The sequence below is a fragment of the Vanessa cardui genome, chromosome Z (genome assembly GCF_905220365.1).
Source record: "Vanessa cardui chromosome Z, ilVanCard2.1, whole genome shotgun sequence".
Taxonomy (NCBI): domain Eukaryota; kingdom Metazoa; phylum Arthropoda; class Insecta; order Lepidoptera; family Nymphalidae; genus Vanessa; species Vanessa cardui.
The window spans coordinates 5,551,971-5,569,512 of record NC_061154.1 but is presented as its reverse complement, the minus strand read 5'-3'; the positions used below and the strand labels follow the sequence as shown (position 1 = coordinate 5,569,512).

At 31.7% G+C, this 17,542-nt stretch overlaps 1 protein-coding gene across 2 annotated transcripts; it reads right to left on the bottom strand.

Moving 5' to 3' along the window:
• Positions 1-2,312: 2,312 nt before the first annotated feature.
• LOC124543416 (band 7 protein AAEL010189) lies at positions 2,313-16,923 on the bottom strand. 2 transcript variants are annotated; one of them, XM_047121633.1, is made up of 7 exons: positions 16,833-16,923; positions 16,357-16,466; positions 11,887-11,959; positions 11,411-11,493; positions 8,812-9,071; positions 4,471-4,651; positions 2,313-4,003 (listed from the first exon to the last, which is right to left on the bottom strand). In XM_047121633.1, the coding sequence occupies exons 1-7, from the start codon at positions 16,852-16,854 to the stop codon at positions 3,905-3,907; spliced, it is 828 nt and encodes a 275-aa protein (XP_046977589.1). In that variant the 5' UTR covers positions 16,855-16,923; the 3' UTR covers positions 2,313-3,904. The 2 variants fall into 2 exon arrangements, with proteins under 2 accessions (XP_046977589.1, XP_046977588.1); XM_047121632.1 differs by lacking the exon at positions 16,833-16,923 and adding an exon at positions 16,541-16,664.
• Positions 16,924-17,542: the final 619 nt, after the last annotated feature.

Below are 17,542 nucleotides of genomic sequence, written 5' to 3'. Positions count from 1 at the left end.
TTGTAAGCGACAAATACCACACCATATTTGACATTTTAACATTAACAATAGATTGACTTATAATAAATGTTGCTTAAAAAGAAACCTTGAACAAATAGGATGATGTTTTGATATACTTTATGAGTATCAAAGGACATTTTTTTCGTACACAACACAACATTTACTTAATAATTAAATTAATTAATTGAAATTTGTAATGTTGTTATTTGGAAAATTTACTGATGTATAATTTCGTTATTAAGTATTATCATTATAATAGCAAATTAATTGAGAAATAGAAATATTTCCAGATGTATTTAATTCTGAAGAAATACTATCACTAACTTTTACATAGATTATTGTAGGTTTCAATTTTAAGTTGTTTTAATATTACAGAATTTTAGTTTGCCATCGAAAGCACACACGCGAAACAATGACCGTCGAAACGATTCCTAACTTCGCTTTGCATTTATTCAGTATAAAAACTTTATCACACAAGTAATAGTTAAAAAACTAAGTCATAATTAACAAAAGTGAACATAGTACTACTATACACATATAGTAAGACACAAATTAGATGTAGCATTGGAAAATGCAATGGAATTAAAATAATACCGATTACTGCCGATTTACACAACCAATAGAAATAGCTCCTTATCGCGTCATTCGACGCTATTCGTCGTTATAGATTCACGCGTCAGAGAAAGCAAGTGCATGAAAATCGACGCGTCAAATTGACGAATATATTAGGTCATATGATTTTACAAGATGTGTGATCTTTGGTGCAAAGATCATATTCGCGTGAGAAATAAATATTGATAATGTGGGATAGCGTACTTAATTCGGATTTAATCGGTTTTACGAATTTTGCCGATGCGACATCTAAGTTGTGTCGTACTATACTTACATACTTTTTGTACTTGAACGATTCGTAAATATATATGTAATTAAATTATATACATTTAATAAGAGTGTTTTAATTGGTATGTAGTAATGACTGTATTTGTTTACACCTTTAATTTTATTTAAGAGTTTGAACGAGGATCAAGATTAGCCAACCGATGATAAGCGGTTTTCGTTGATTAATGAAACCGGAATTGCAAGAATTATAAACGATTGCTTGAATGGTCAATGCGGTACCGAAGATATACCCACTAATAAACAGAATCGACAGCATTACCCGCCGTTAACTTACACCATTATCCCCATCGAAGGGTGAATTAAAAAATCCTATGTCAAATCTATCTCCATGCAGAACTTGATCTAAATCAGTTCAGCGGTTTAAGCGTAATGATATTAGTATAGCTTGGTCATACGAGTGACCTTTGTTACTCTTAAAATTATTGTACGGCTATATTATTAATAGCATTGACATTTGGTGATGGAATGATTGTTTAGTGGGTGGTACCTAAATCCATTCCCCACCATTGGGGATAGTTACTTATTAAAGCCAGCCTTTTATTTAAATTAAAATATCTAATATGCATGGCAATACTTTCACTTAAAATGATGTTCTATTAAAATATATTTATGAAACACAGATCAGAATCTTCATGAATTTAATCTGAATTATTCGATGATATCCTATGACGTAATACGCAACCAATAAGCTTCCAGTAGAACTGATTAGGATATCTGGCTTTGATCGGTATTACGAAAGTTGAAGCTTGGTGTATTAAAGTTAGGGTTTGATGTCGTAAGCTTTGAGCTTTATACTTCGTAAGATAATGTCGTGATAGATCAACGATCATACTAATCTAAGAGCCAGCGTATATTCCTATAAATGATAAAGTATAAAGAAGCTTATGATAACAAAATAATGTTGTTATTCGTAGTGAGCAAACATGCAACAATTAATAGAAAAAGATGTTGTACCGTAGTTACTTCTGATTTTTCATAACACAAGTGCTTTAGCTACTTACATTGGGGTCAGATTACTGCATGTGATGTTGTCCAATATTTATTCGGTATATTATTATTATTAACAAGCTGAGCCCGCGACATTGTACGCGTTTGAATTTAACAAAAAAAAATTGTAGCCTAAGTTACTCCTTATTATATCAGTTATCTACCAGTGAAAGTCCCGTCAAAATCGGTCCAGCCGTTCCAGAGATTAACAGAGAGACAGACAGACAGACAAAAATTGTAAAAAAAAATATTTTGGTATATGTACCGGGTAAACATACATATGCATTGAGTAAAAAAGGGCTATTTTAATATTACAAACAGACACTCTAATATTATTACAGGTATATATTATATTTAAAGTACATAATATATTTAATAATATATTAAAGATAATATTAAGGTATTCTTTAATAAAAAACAATTCGTAATCATTGCGTATTTATTTTATTACACATTTATTTGATATTAAAGTTGAATTCTACACGAAAAATATTATATAGCAAAGATCAACATAACTTTATTTTATGTGTATTGATTTATTTAAACGGCGGATATCATGTAGTTGTATTGTTTTTGATTATTAATATTTTACGACGATATTCCTATCAGTGTCAGTATCAGTTTATGATAGTCCTTCTTGGAACTATATTGGAATAAAGTCGCCTCTATTATAGACAAGAATACTGTCGGAGGAATAAATATCTTTTTTAGTCATTGATTACAAAATGTTAGGGTTCCGTACCTCTGTAAGAATGTTTTTTCTTTACCTTTATAAGATAATGATCTTAAAAGAGTAAGACTAAGAAATCAGAATATTTATCATAAGAGATATTTAAACATTCGATGTTTAAAAAAATTAAAGTCAGTGAGTGTAATCCACTTCTGTACAAAGGCATATGCCCTCTACGATTACATTATCTAGTGTTAAAGAGAGATAGATATACATAAGCCGTTGTGTATTTTGTTACACGTATGTGCATTCAATTTAAACATAATCTTATGTTTTACAGGAATTAGTAAATATCGGCTTAATTATAGTCAAATTACGTATTTTTACGAATAAAACCATTGAAATCCGCCTCTTAATGTTACATACATTTCTGTTCATAGTTATTTTTAGTACAAATAGATAAAAAATAATATAAAACTGTATGTTGTTTTGGTAAAATATATAATAAAAACATTATTATATCAATTATTAAGTTTCCCTAATAGGCGACTAGTTGTCATGTATAAATAATGTTTAATTTATTGTGTCAATAATATATGTAGTATATTTCTATCAATTCCGCGAAGCAAATCTTCATTTCGTAAGTTTAATAAAAATTTTCAGTCCACATTTAAAATTATATGTTACGATGATTTATATAGAAAATACAATGCTTATATTTAAAATTTAGAATTGTCGTCCAACTAATAATATTGAATAAATAAAGTGACAATTTTATTTCCATAAAATACTAGTAACAATATATTTTTTTTAAATCATAAGTATATAATTTAATTATATTATTTGTAACGATTAATGATTAGCAATAATTAAGCATTATTTAATATAATTAGGTGTAATGCTACGATACCTATTTTAAATACATTTTCAAATATGATATTGATATTTTAATCTCCGTATGATTTTCTAGTTTTTAATATTTGATTCTATAGTTTAAACATACAATTTTATTGTTTCATAAATTATCAAATAAAATCGACATAGCGTAAGAATAAGCGTTGTTGGTGATAAAAATATATTTTGGTTTACATGACTACTACTATTGAATTAAAAAAATACGTTTAAGAAAAATGTGTTTCAGTGCGAAAAGGATTAAAATTACATTTAAATTTAAAACACGATCGATATAACTAATTCTATACTAAAACTAAATCAGCAAGGAATTTTAAGTTTTGTATTAATTTTACTAATATTCATTTAGATTACAATAAATGTTTCATTAATATATTCGATTACTCCATGAAGTAGCGATAGTTGTTAAGTGATGAAGCGATGTTTGTGATACATTTAAGATTCTTCTTTTGCCTTTAGGAAATATGTCAAAAGGTCGATGGGGAGCGGGAAGACGATAGTCGAATTCTTTTCAGCGGATATTGTATTCAGTGTCTGTAAAAAAATAAATATTGTAATAAAATAATATTAAATTTTTGAATATATTCTTTATTTGCTACTAGTGGCTTCGAGTGAAATGCTGAAATGGTTTAAGTTTGTTTACGACATAACATTAGAAACTTCTAAAATTATAAGTGTTTCTTTACTATATTGTCCATGTGTTATATACAAAAACATTCTTCTCGAATCACTCTATCTATTAAAACCGCATCAAAATCCGTTACGTAATTATAAAGATCAAAGTATACATAGGGATAGACAGTGGTAAGCGACTTTGTTTTATACTATGTACTGATAATGATGATGATAAAAATATTTTATTATTTCCTTTAGTGAAATGAAAGTATAGTTTATTGAAATTAAATTCAGATTTAAATACAGATTTGTTTTGCTTCTACAAAGTATAAATGCGTAAAGTGCAAAAACAAAGTATTGATTAAATAAGCTAGATAATATGATACCTGTAGGTAGCGTAGTTGTAGAGCCGCTGGACTATCCCCGATAACCTCAGAAGCCTCGCGGAGTGCCCTCGATGCCTTTTGCTCGCCCTCCGCCGCTATTACTTTAGCTCGAGCCTCACGCGCCGCCTCCGCCTCAGCCGCCATCGCACGTTGCAGTTGAACGGGCAAACGGACGTCTTTGCTGATATTATATTATATAATGTTACGAGAGTAAAATTAGCCTTCAATACGGTTTTATGACATTTGATTCTATATCATAATTTATATCACATTATTATTGCATATTATTTATATAGCAGGAGCTATTGAATTTACTTTATTATATTTAATTCCAATTATTTGTATATATGTATTATATGTATATTTGTAATTAATTGATCAATAATTTGTAAAACTGTAATTAATATTATTTTATATGGCATAGCATTTAATACTGGCATGTAACACTATTTCTTATTTTAAATATGATAGAGCTGTCATTATAAAACAATTGGACGATAGCGGGGCATTCTAACAAAAGATAGAGACATTGAAGCATCATTGTAAAACGATAATATTATTTTGGCCATCCCGAACTACTGAAATTACAATAATTTTATTTATGATCAATTATGAGTTACGACTCAACATTTAAGATCGATAGAGCACGTATAATCGATCATTATGTGCCTGATTTTAATTGATAAAATTGAAATGATATTCTGCCACGATATGTTGTATGTTGTACATGTTGTGCTTACCACTAAGTGGCGGAAATAACTTGAATCCACAGTAAGACTTTTACAGTCTGTTTATTCACAACGTTTCAAATTATGAATAAAACTTTAATTTATCGTCACTAGTTCATTCATATAAAAAAACATTTCATTACAAGTAACAAGCAGTGAACATCTTTTGAATTTCCTTTTAAAATATGCGAATATCTTTCACGTCATCCCTTTCTTCTGGATTACAAAAGACACAATGGAATGATATGCCGTTTGCGTTAAGAAATTCGTCTCCGAAGTAACTGTATTCGTGTTGTAAGATCTAGACGAATTGACCTGTTATTTTGCCTTCTATATGCACAGAACTACAATCAGTCAACGGGGAATAAAATATTTAAAAAAATAATTTTAATTATTGTAATTCAAAATATTTTGTTTTTGTTAGAGCTATCACTAAAAGTACGCGTATTATTTAAGATAGTCATCATCAGTTAGTTTGTATATTATGCTTCATTGCTTGTAGTTACATTAGGTTTAGCTTAATGTTAATATAATAATAGAAATTACATTGCTATTTGATTCGCCTTGTAGATCTATAATCTCCCAAAGGCTCTGCACATTATTATTTTTTATTAAAATAAGTTTTTTTATGTCCATATTTGTAGATTTTTTGCTGTTTTTACTCTCGATCGTATCACACACACTAAGACAAAGTTCTTAATGTGTGTAAGACTAGTACTTATAACCACTAGCGTCACTTACTCATAAGAATGCAAGTCGATAATAATTTACATATGGGACGTGCCCTCGTAAATGACTAGATCTCTACTTATAACAGAATACAAATTACGTCAACGTATCGAAATATACTCTAAAGAATTACTCATTAAATTCCCATATGTATTATCAATCAGGTTGAATAAATAAAACACGTTTGACATCCTTCGGTAGTAATAATAATAATAATAATGGGGGTATGTCGGAAGCGTTAGGCATCAATGTGACCGACATGAAACAATCATTGCAGGAGCGTTTCTTTGGTCGCCTGAAAAAGGTACTCAAAAGTCTTTTATCAGGTGGCAATAAGGTTCGCGCCTTCAATGGTTGGGTCATGCCGGTCTTGATGTACTCTTTCGGCATACTCAAGTGGACTCAAAAAGAACTAGACGCCTTGGATAGGAAAGTCCGTGTCCTGCTGACTGCATATCGAATGCATCATCCTCGGTCTTCGGTGATGAGATTGTACATCCCACGGAGATGTGGTGGCCGTGGCTTTTTAAATGCCAAGACCCTACATAACCGTGAGGTATACAAACTCAGGGAGTATTTTCTACACACTGACTTGGATATGCACCGAGATGTAGTTACAATGGACAAGGGACTAACTCCGCTCTCTTTAGGCAAAGAGAACTGGCACAAACCTGTAGTACTAAGTACTGAGAACCGCAAGGAGGTATGGAAGAGCAAGGAGTTACATGGACGCTTCTATCGGGCCCTTCATGGACCCGATGTGGACTTTATGGCGTCCGTATCTTGGCTACGGTTCGGTAACCTATTTGGTGAAACCGAAGGTTTTGTCTGTGCGATTATGGATGAAGTTATCATGACGAACAATTGCCGGAGGTATATTGTGAGGGATGGCACGGTGGACATATGTCGGGCGTGTCACACTCCGGGCGAATCCCTTAGACATATTATTTCCGGTTGTTCTCGTCTTGCTAACGGAGAGTATTTGCACAGACATAATCAAGTGGCCAAGATTATCCATCAACAACTTGCACTTCGATACGGTCTTGTGGTATCAGAGGTACCATACTACAAGTATGTGCCCGACCCAGTTCTCGAGAATGGTCATATCACACTGTACTGGGACCGATCTATAATCACTGACAGGACTGTTGTCGCCAACAAGCCTGATATAGTGGTGATAGATCGGTCAGAGCGCCGCACGATAATTGTTGACATCACCATCCCTCATGACGAGAATCTCGTGAAAGCTGAGAAGGATAAACAAATAAAATATCTTGACTTAGCTCGCGAGGTTGTCGACATGTGGGATGTGGATACAGCAGTTATTGTGCCGATAGTTGTTTCAGCGAATGGCCTAATGGCCAAGAGCCTCGACCAACATCTTAAGAGACTCTCGTTAGACAGCTGGGTCAAGGGCCTGATGCAGAAGGCAGTACTCCTCGGCACGGCGCGTATTGTGAGGAAGTTCCTCTCTTTGGAGCCCTGACCACCGGTGGCTTAGACCCTGTTCCCGTCACTGGTTGGCCTCTGTATTTTATATTTTTAAATATATTTTATACATATGTTTGTATTTTATATTTAAAAATGTAATATAATATGAGTAAAAATAAATAAATAATAATAATAATAATGGACTCATGTACGAATCTGCGTAGGACGTATGAGAATGTCCCAGTTGATGATAATAGAAAATATTTTCATAGCCTGATGAGGCACTACTGGGCATATCCGGGTGGAGTTCGGGCTGGTACTGAGAATTTTCTAAGGGAAAACTGCATAACTTAAATTAGCCTGACTCACGATTAAAACCAGCCTCTACACTAAAGAGGCTGTCAAACACTTATAGTTCAGCATATTCTCAATTTTTAAGCGTGTGTTTGCTAAACACATTTGATGTGAGATAAAAAGTTTTAATGATTATTTATCGTAATATAAAACATATATAAAACGAGTATGAATATATTTTTAAATTAAAATAAATAGATAGATTTTTTTCGCTTTTAAACATATCCAAAATTACACTGTTTTCCAAACATGATAATAATATTAAGTACTAGTATAGAAGTAAGTACTTCAATCGCAATAATGTATTTATTTAAAGCTTAGATTATTATCTAGACTTCAAATAAATGTTACAATGTCTCCATCCACTAAAATATTTTAGTACATTTTTATATAATGGGTTCGGTGTTTGATTTCAATACAAAGTTATAAATCCTATAGTTCGAAGGTTGCGTTTTTACTGCGAATAAAGTACGATAAAAACGTCAGCATTATTGATTCTGTAATGACGTGTGGCCGAACACTTATTTCAAAACTAGGAATTATTGGACACCATAAACGCGATTAATCAAATATATAGCTTATCTATTTAATAATAAGGATCTAATTCGAACGTACGATGAAACGTGGCCTACATATCATATTTGAAGTCGATAACTCACTACTTCTTTTTGTATAGAACCTAATAATTATTGGTACATCAAAGTGATTTTGTCATGTGGCCGATGGACCCTTTATATAATATATATATCACCGATAATTATACATTGCATACGTTAGAATAATACATGATGCCGTTTAGGTTTCCAAGCGTATCAAAGAATTAGACTTATGTAGACAAACAAAGTAGCATTTACAGTTACCTATATTGATCGAGCAATTAAATTATTTATTATAAAAGGCGCAGTTAATTTAAATTAAATGGAACAAAACACTCTTAGACATTAAGTTCAATAACGAGTTACGCCAACGCTTGTTTGAAATTACAATACACGGCTATATTTAAACATCATTGCTTGTCCGCCCGCCCTAGTTTGGCACCAAACTTACAAAGCAAACTTTGCCAACTTACAGCAACGCGAATATTACGTTATTTACTTACATTTCAACTCGCTCCACCTTAATACCCCAAGCTTCGGTCGCTTCGTCGAGAGAGATTTGCATGTTCCCTGAAATAGTTTCTCGTTCGCTCAGGATTTCGTGAAGTGGTCGGGTGCCCATCGTGTTACGGAGAGTCGTCTGAGCCAAGAGCCTCGTGGAGTGATGAGCGTTTTCGACGTTTGCGATTGAAATCGTTGCGTTGTGAACGCGATAGTAGACGACGGCATCCACCGACACGGTAACAGAGTCTTTAGTCAGAACCTATGACAAAGACAAAAAGTACCTCACTAAGAACAAATTTCATTAAATTGAAAGGCTGTTTTTTTTGGTCGTGTAATCTTTATATATATAATAACCCATGTATGAGACACAGAACTCCTCCTAAGTAGCTTTTGATGAAATTTTTTGGGTGTGTTTGTATCTTAATGGCTTAGATTGGAGATCGGTTTTGAGGTAGTTGTTTGAACAAATAATTTAAAAATACTTATCGCTTCGAATGTATAATCAAACTATAAATATTTAAATAACTAGTACTTCTTAAAGTAAATATTGGTATTAGAATTTGATTATTACACCAACGTATCACCTACTATTATTTTTGATCGATTGTATTGTCTATGGACAGGTCAAAATATCGAATCCGTGCGTGACGTAGTCGGTAAAGGTATATTATTAAGGTCATACTGTTTCAAGCATAGGTTACTGTATACTTCAATAATAATTTATTAGTTTTACAATCGTTTTATTAAACTTACTTAAATACGAACTGTAAGAATATTAAATACTCTATAAAAGGTATTTTATTAGATTATGCAAAACTTGATTTGCAAATAAGGTCTTTTAAAGCGAGCTCAATCACTTTTTAATGGTCTTTAAATAAAGTTAATTAAACAAAATCTGACTTCACGTAAATTCTAGAAAGAAGATCGACCTCTCATTAATTATCTAAATTATATTATACTAATAAAATATATATGCTATATTGTATTTAGTATATATATTCTGATGTAATCGTAAAATGTAAATCGGTGACAAGGGTAACTGTGTTTCCCGATAGTTCTTTGTAGAATCTATATTTTGAATCAGTAGTTCAGATTCAGAAGAATCATATTTACATTTTATTTGCTACTTTAACAAAAAGATTTTTATAAATTAACTTTGATGAGGAATATTTTTTGTTTGACTGTGATCAGCGTCATAAATGTGTATATACTTTTATCTCAAAGGTGAAATAAAATAACAAAACTGTCAACTCTTTAAAGCAAATCTAATCTTCTTCATTCTACTTTCCCCAACTTTAAATGTAGTTTTGTCGAAATAAATTAACTAAGAACACTAGTCTCAAATAGGATATTTAATATAAAGTTTTAAATGATTACAATATATGTGATACTATTTCAATAGATCAGCGATACAAATATTATGGTTAACTTCTGAAAATATACCCACCCTTTTATGTGGCAGACAAGATATAATAATTTAATTGTTATTCATTAATATGTGCAAAAAAAGTTGTTAAGCAAGATTTATTTTTTTATAGCTTGTGTTATTAAATACTATGATAATATTAAACTTACATACAGTTACAAAGGTACGTATTCTACCGTTTTATTTTTTTGTCGTAAGCATATTACATATATTTTTAATGTTTATATATGATTCTTTTTTCAAAAATATTTAACCAAAATTTTGAAATAATTTCAAATTGATTTTGACTCTTTTGGTGATTTTAATAATTTCAATCTCATCCTCAGTTATAATAAGCATTTACGTATTGTAATTATTGTAGTACGATAAATTAAATTAATATTTTATAAATCTACATCGTTCACTATAAAACTAAACACATATAACTTGAATAATCCTAGAATAAAATGCTAATACAGTTCACAGTTGGCAAGAATTGAATTTTTTATTTGAAAACTTTTTTTCCATTGTTCTGCTTATATTTAGACACAGTTAAATATCGATTTTTTAACCGTACGACCACTTTGTGTAAGCTAATATATAATTAAATATTTTCCGAGCTACCTATTGTCAAACTAATTGAAGTAATTACCAGATCAGATCAGTTTCCGACTTCGCAAAATTAATAAATCCTTCTTGTATTCGTTTCTATAATAAAATTCCACAGATATTTTTAACTTTGCCGTTTCATAAATTTAAATCATTTGTAAAAAATACATTGGTAAAGAAGGCATATTATTCGGTACAAGATTATGCAGACCACAAAAAAAAAGTGGAATTAATACTTGTGGACTTCCAGACAGGATAAATTACATACACATACAATTGTAATTAACTAACATACTGTATTTTTAAATGGTGAAAAAGATTAACTACTGCGTCTTCCCGGTTTTGTCGGTAGAACCTACTTTCCGAACCGGTGGTAGTTTAACTTAAAATGGTTGTTAAATGACTATTCAAAAGTGCTTGTAAAAGCCTACTTGAATAAAGTATATTTTGATCGATTGATTGAGAGATTGTCACTTAAAAACACTCATCGAATTTGGCGTAATACGAACATCGTCAACTAGAAAAATAAGTCCAATAAATCGTGTCGTCAGTTTCCATGAGATTATTGTATGAGTTTAACTTACCTCCTGTGGTGGTACGTCGTAAGTACGAGTTCGGAGATCAACTCGCGCGTACGAATCAATACACGGTAGTATGAAGAATATACCTGAGAAAAACAATTATCATGAGTGATTGAAAGATCTAGAGCTTAGAGGTTCATGGTTGTTATGGTGCCATTATGTTAATTGAACATTCCAATAGTAATGGGTGAGTAGAGTCTAATTTAATGGAGTGCAATAATATTCTTACGTACTGTAACAGTATACTATCTTATTCGATTGCTTCGGTCCATATTATAGAGCTCGATTATTTTCTTTAAATAATGACTACTTTTTTTGTGGAAAATATAAATTTTGAATTCAGAATACATAATTCTACCTTTGATAGATCTCTTCTTTGCTGATATGTACTAAATGTCACTCCTATAGTTAGTAAGCAATTATCACTCATACTTAAACATAACATAGAAAATTATCATATTTTATATAAAGTTACATACCAGGTCCTTTAGCCCCCCCGGAGAGTAATCTTCCTAGGCGGAATATTACGGCTCTTTCGTATTCTTGCACGACCTAAAAAAGAATGCCTTTGATTTATTTATCTGTCTTGATAGACTAACACATCTTAGAAAGAGTCGCAAAAAATAGTGATCTATTGACCATTAAGTAAACGCACACAAGTGAACTAGTATGACGTCTGTCGAATATCAAACGAAGTTGTAACGCACACAAAGGTAATGTTTGCCTGTTTGTATTGCGACACCTATCAAAATATATAGATATTCGAAGGTGTATTCCCAAGTCATTGTATACAGACATGTTGTTTTTATGAAACGTACGATAACAACTGAGAAATAAATAAACATTTACATTTTGGCTCTAACTGTAAAGTTTTAACTGGTTCAAACCAGTACATTACTGGATTGAACTGGTTTATACTATACGGTGGACTAGATTATTAGAGGTAATATTCTACATGGACTATAGCACTACAAGTAATATAAACAAGACTATAGCAATACAATAAAGAACTTAGGTATATCATTGTCAAAGTATCGAGGTAGCTTTGAATAGAGTAATAATCTAAATGCTAAATCCTGTTATAGGGCGGTAGGGTAACTCGTCAAAGGGTTTGCACATACGAGTCAACACAAAGCCGTCTGCGGTAATTAACCTAAATTTGTTCTGTATTATAAAATTAATTAACCGATCCTGCGGCTCCGCCAAGTTGAAATTCAGTCGGAGTTGCATATCCATCAAGATAAAACATTTAGTTTTTTTTAATGCCTTATTGAATATGTATTATTACACACTATTAGTACAGTAAGTGTTTCTTCGATTTCTTTTGCAATAAAAGGATAATAGATTAAATTTCACAATTAATATTTACAAACAAAGAGAATGCATCTGCCCCGATTTCGCTAGATAATTAACATTTAAGCTCCAGATAATGAGACACGAAAGTTTAAAATAAAATGAGCCAAGACTCCAAATCTACACGCTTCGCCAGCTCACATCTCATAGACTTGTGACGCTATGACAGTTATATCATAGCAACTGTTGCTGTTGCTATTTGTTGCGGATTGATAAATGTCTCAACTGAAACATCAGTACTATTGAGTATTATGCTACTGTATTGGTTCATAATCAGCATAATTAATCAATTCAAATCGAAATAGATATAAAACTGTAGATGGCTCAGTGGTTAGAAGGCGTGCATCTCAACCGATGATTGCGGCTTCAAACTCAGGCAAGCAGCGCTGAATATTCGTGTGCTTAATTTGTGTTTATAAATCGTCTCGACTCGGCGGCGATGGAAAACATCGTGAGGAAACTTGCATGTGTCAAATTTCATAGAAATTATGCCATATTTGTATTCCACCAACCCCCCACATTGGAACAGCGTAGTGCAATACGTTCCAAACCCTTCTCCTCAAGGGGAGAAGAAGCCTTAGTTCAGTAGTGGGAAATTTATAGGATGTTGTTAATTTGATTTAGACTACAATTACTTCTCAATTAAAACATCTCTAACTGAATAGAGATAAATTTGGTAAATACAAAAACGCAAGAAATATCAAATGTGCCTCGAATACATCGTAGTCTACCATCGTGGTACTAATGATTTGTAAAATTTCTACGATTTAATCGGCGATTACACGGTTAACTATAATCTTTCATCGTGTAAAAGTTTTATCTAAATAAGTTCAATTTATTTGTAATCTACAAAGTAACTATTTGCGAGGTACGGACGGTGCGTAATTGTTTCGGTAGCGGGGGGTGAAAGAAAAATCAGATGTCCATTTTTAAAAGAAGGCGCTTGCTTATCAGCGAATAGGAAAAATAAAAATGCTTAGATCGCGTTATATTTTATCACCGGCATTATTTTGAAGTATTTGCGGATACGTCGATAACTAACTATGTGGGCTTGTTCACTAAACTAGGGATCTTTACTATCTTTGCGTGTATTTATTAATGCTTTTACAAAACCAAACCAATCTCACTTTGGGCGTTTTTGTGGAACAGTATATTCAAATTCAAATTCAAATTCAAATAACTTTATTCAATATGGAAGCATTACACTTTCTTATTGATGGTCAATTGAAACACTACCACCGGTTCGGAAAAGAAAATACCCTGACCTGAGAAGAACCGGCGAAAGAAACTCGGCGGGTTTTTTTTTTTTTTATTTGTCTCATATATTATTTAAACAATTTAATATGAGATGAAATAGCCAGGAGGCGATCGTTTCATTCCCAAGGTGTGCTATCGATCATAAACTCATTAATTGTATAGTAACCTTTTGCACACAAACTTTCCTTAATAATTTTCTTAAATTTGGCAACAGAGGCATTTTGAACGCTTTCTGGGATCCTGTTGTAAAACCGTATACATTGCCCCACAAAGGAGTTACTGACTCTATGTAGTCGAGTAACAGGAGTAACAAGTTTGTGTTTGTTCCTTGTACCAATGCTATGAGTATCACATTTTCTCATGAAATCATCAATATTTTTTCGTACATACATAACATTGCAGAATATATATTGAGAAGCAACAGTCAATATCTTGATTTCTCTAAATTTATTCCTTAACGATTCTTTAGCTCCTAAGTTATAGATTGCGCGAATAGCCCTCTTCTGTAGCACAAATATAGTATGGATAGCGGCTGCGTTGCCCCACAGCATAATACCGTATGACATTATACTGTGAAAGTAACTGAAATATACTAAGCGAGCCGTATCAACATATACTTTGATAACAAATATTTTATTATCTGTGACATTTCTGTAGAGAATTAAATATTACTATTTAAAACTTTGACTTTCGTCATGGTCATATAAGCTTCGATTTACAAAAATATAAATTGAACTAAATAACTTAGATTTATTTTTTCAAGTTACTTAAATGCGTATAATTAGTGAAATTTTGTCAACAAAAAATTAAGAATAACGTAAATTGACCTCTTCCAAGGATTAAATTTAAATTGAGGAACCAAGTAATAATTTAATTAAAACATTTAATTTAGTAAATATTGTCTGTAATATTTTTTTGTTTTAATTATATCTTACACGTATAGAATAAATAAACAAAGACATTTTAAGGTTGTGTGTGTGTATACGAAAGCTAATTTATTCTTCCACGAGCGTCTTTATATCTCCTTAAGGCTTAATATACACGCTCCTTTGATAATAAAGGAACGTTCAGTGTTTTTGCTAACAATATATTATAATATGCAATGTTATTTTTAAGCTACATACATAAAAACAGTAAAATAGGTAAGTACCAAATTTCGTTTGTTTACATTTAAAAAATAGGACAAATTTAAAGTGATGCTATACTAATACTAAAAAAATTAAAGTAACTTTGTTTGTATGTCTGTGTGTCTGTTGCTCTTTCAGATTAAATCACTGAACATAATGTAATGAAACTAGATGTCAAGTAATTTGAACTCTAAGGAAGACCATAGACAACTTTTTATACTCCTGATGACTCACCCCTAAAACACAAGCGAAGCCGCGAGCGACAACTAGTATTATATTATAAAAAAATTATAAGCTGAAGGCTAAATGTAACTATTCTGCTTTTTTTAAAAAACTTAGATATTGACCGAAAACCCTTCTTCGTGATTACACTTGAAACACTATTTATAGCTGATTCTTGAAAATTTATGAAGTTTTAAGAGGCACTATATTCTTAGAATGTTTTATATCAAAATTTAGCATCATAAGCAGCCAATAAACTACAACAGTGACTGTTCTAAAATTTCCTAGTACAATAATATTTTTTTAATGTGATGTCAGGCTTTCTGTGACGTTACTCTGTATTCAAACGTCGAAACCTCACCTCGGAACTGTGTCAAGAGTCGGGTACTTCAGGTACCTATACTCGTCATATTTAACTCATTTATTGACCCATTTACATGTAAAGCGAATAAAAATATAAATTTTGCGGTAGCCACACGAAACATATGAATGAACCTCGAAAGACCTCGCTTTCTTTTGAAAGAATTTTATTATTTAGTCGTATTTTGTTTTTCATGAATTTAAATTTTATTAGGGAGAAAAATATTTTTTAAAATGTTAAATCATTTAATTCAAAGGGTCGCTCTTTAATGAGAAACAATAAGAAAAAAAACTTCAGCAGTATTTTAACTGATTACGCGTCTCGTAGAACTTCGTAGCCACTTGTAATACAGATTCCCACTCAAAAGACAATTGAAGAATACTTATAAGTAGTCATTTGATGTGAAAGCAATACTGGTGTTTTATTTTTTCAAAAAAAAAAAACTAATTATTTAACATATAATTTTTTTTTGAAAATTAAATATTCTCAAAAATAAATGTATTCGGCAAAAAAGTCGCTGTTGCAACAATCACTTAAAAAAAATACTGAGCTTGTTTTCGATAAAAAATCGCATTGCATTATTTTTTCGAAAATATATTCGCACAGCAATTAAGGAAGTATGGACTTACCTTGAAACAAATGAAGAGTGAAAACGGCATCGTAACAATCACCAGAATCCATGACAAAACCACCAATATTTTCCCGCATGTTTTTGACTCGGAGTCAGCATCATCATTCGCTAAAATGTAATAAATATAATTATACAAATAACAAAAACTGCGTTTAAACAATCTTGATACTTTATTACCCTACCGCTTATAGTCGGGTATAAATTTTGCCGACTGGACATCTCTAGCACAGTAGCCATAGGGAAATAAAAGTTTTATTGTTAAACAATTACAATGTAGGTGTATACGTAATACGCGGCTGATAATTTATCGACGACTGACCCAGGTAACGTGTAGGCTAAGGTGTCATTAAAAATTCACATGGGAAATGAAATATGAATCGAACATTTTCCATGTTGAATTTATTTGTATTCGATGTAAATAACTAATTTATTACAAACGTATATTTGTACAGTAGTTTGTAAAGTTATACGTACGACTCGGCTCGGCAACAACCATCGTTGTGGAGTCGGAATAACGCGCCAGGGTTGCGATTTATGCACGTCCGCTCGTAACGAAAGAAGGGAGTTTACTGCCAGGAAGCTGTGAGCGTCATAGAATAAGGGAAGAAACGCTGGCGAAGCACCTTCATACAAGAAGTATAACACCGCTAATCAACCAACGAATATATTTTAAGTCAAATAATTTTCACATTTTCAACCCTACTATAATGTTTTATTATTATTTATTTTAAGGTTTCGCTTTTTGTATTCAACTTTATCGAGGTCAACTTATTCAATATTGTACTATGCTCTTGTATTTTATACCTGGACTACCGATATAGGTAGAGAAATTTCTTTTCAAAGTACCTTTATGATATATTTATTTATGAAAGCTTTTCAACTTTGTTTTTCAAGTAACGAACGTTCGAGGCTAGCATATACTTTTCATAGGTTTATATGTATATACATGTGTATGTGTAGTGTATGTATGTATTGTGGTATTTGCAATATTTGCATTTCTGGTGATTATTTATTCTTTGCCTATGTTTCGATAGTGATCCACCCCATGCCGACGCGGAGTTTGGGCAAGGTGATAATATCTTTACTTGGGAAGAACAATGGACGAAGTAAGCAAAGATACTACATCTAATACACTTACAAAATTAAATGACATTGTTAATGTAAATAATTAGGACATCACTTTC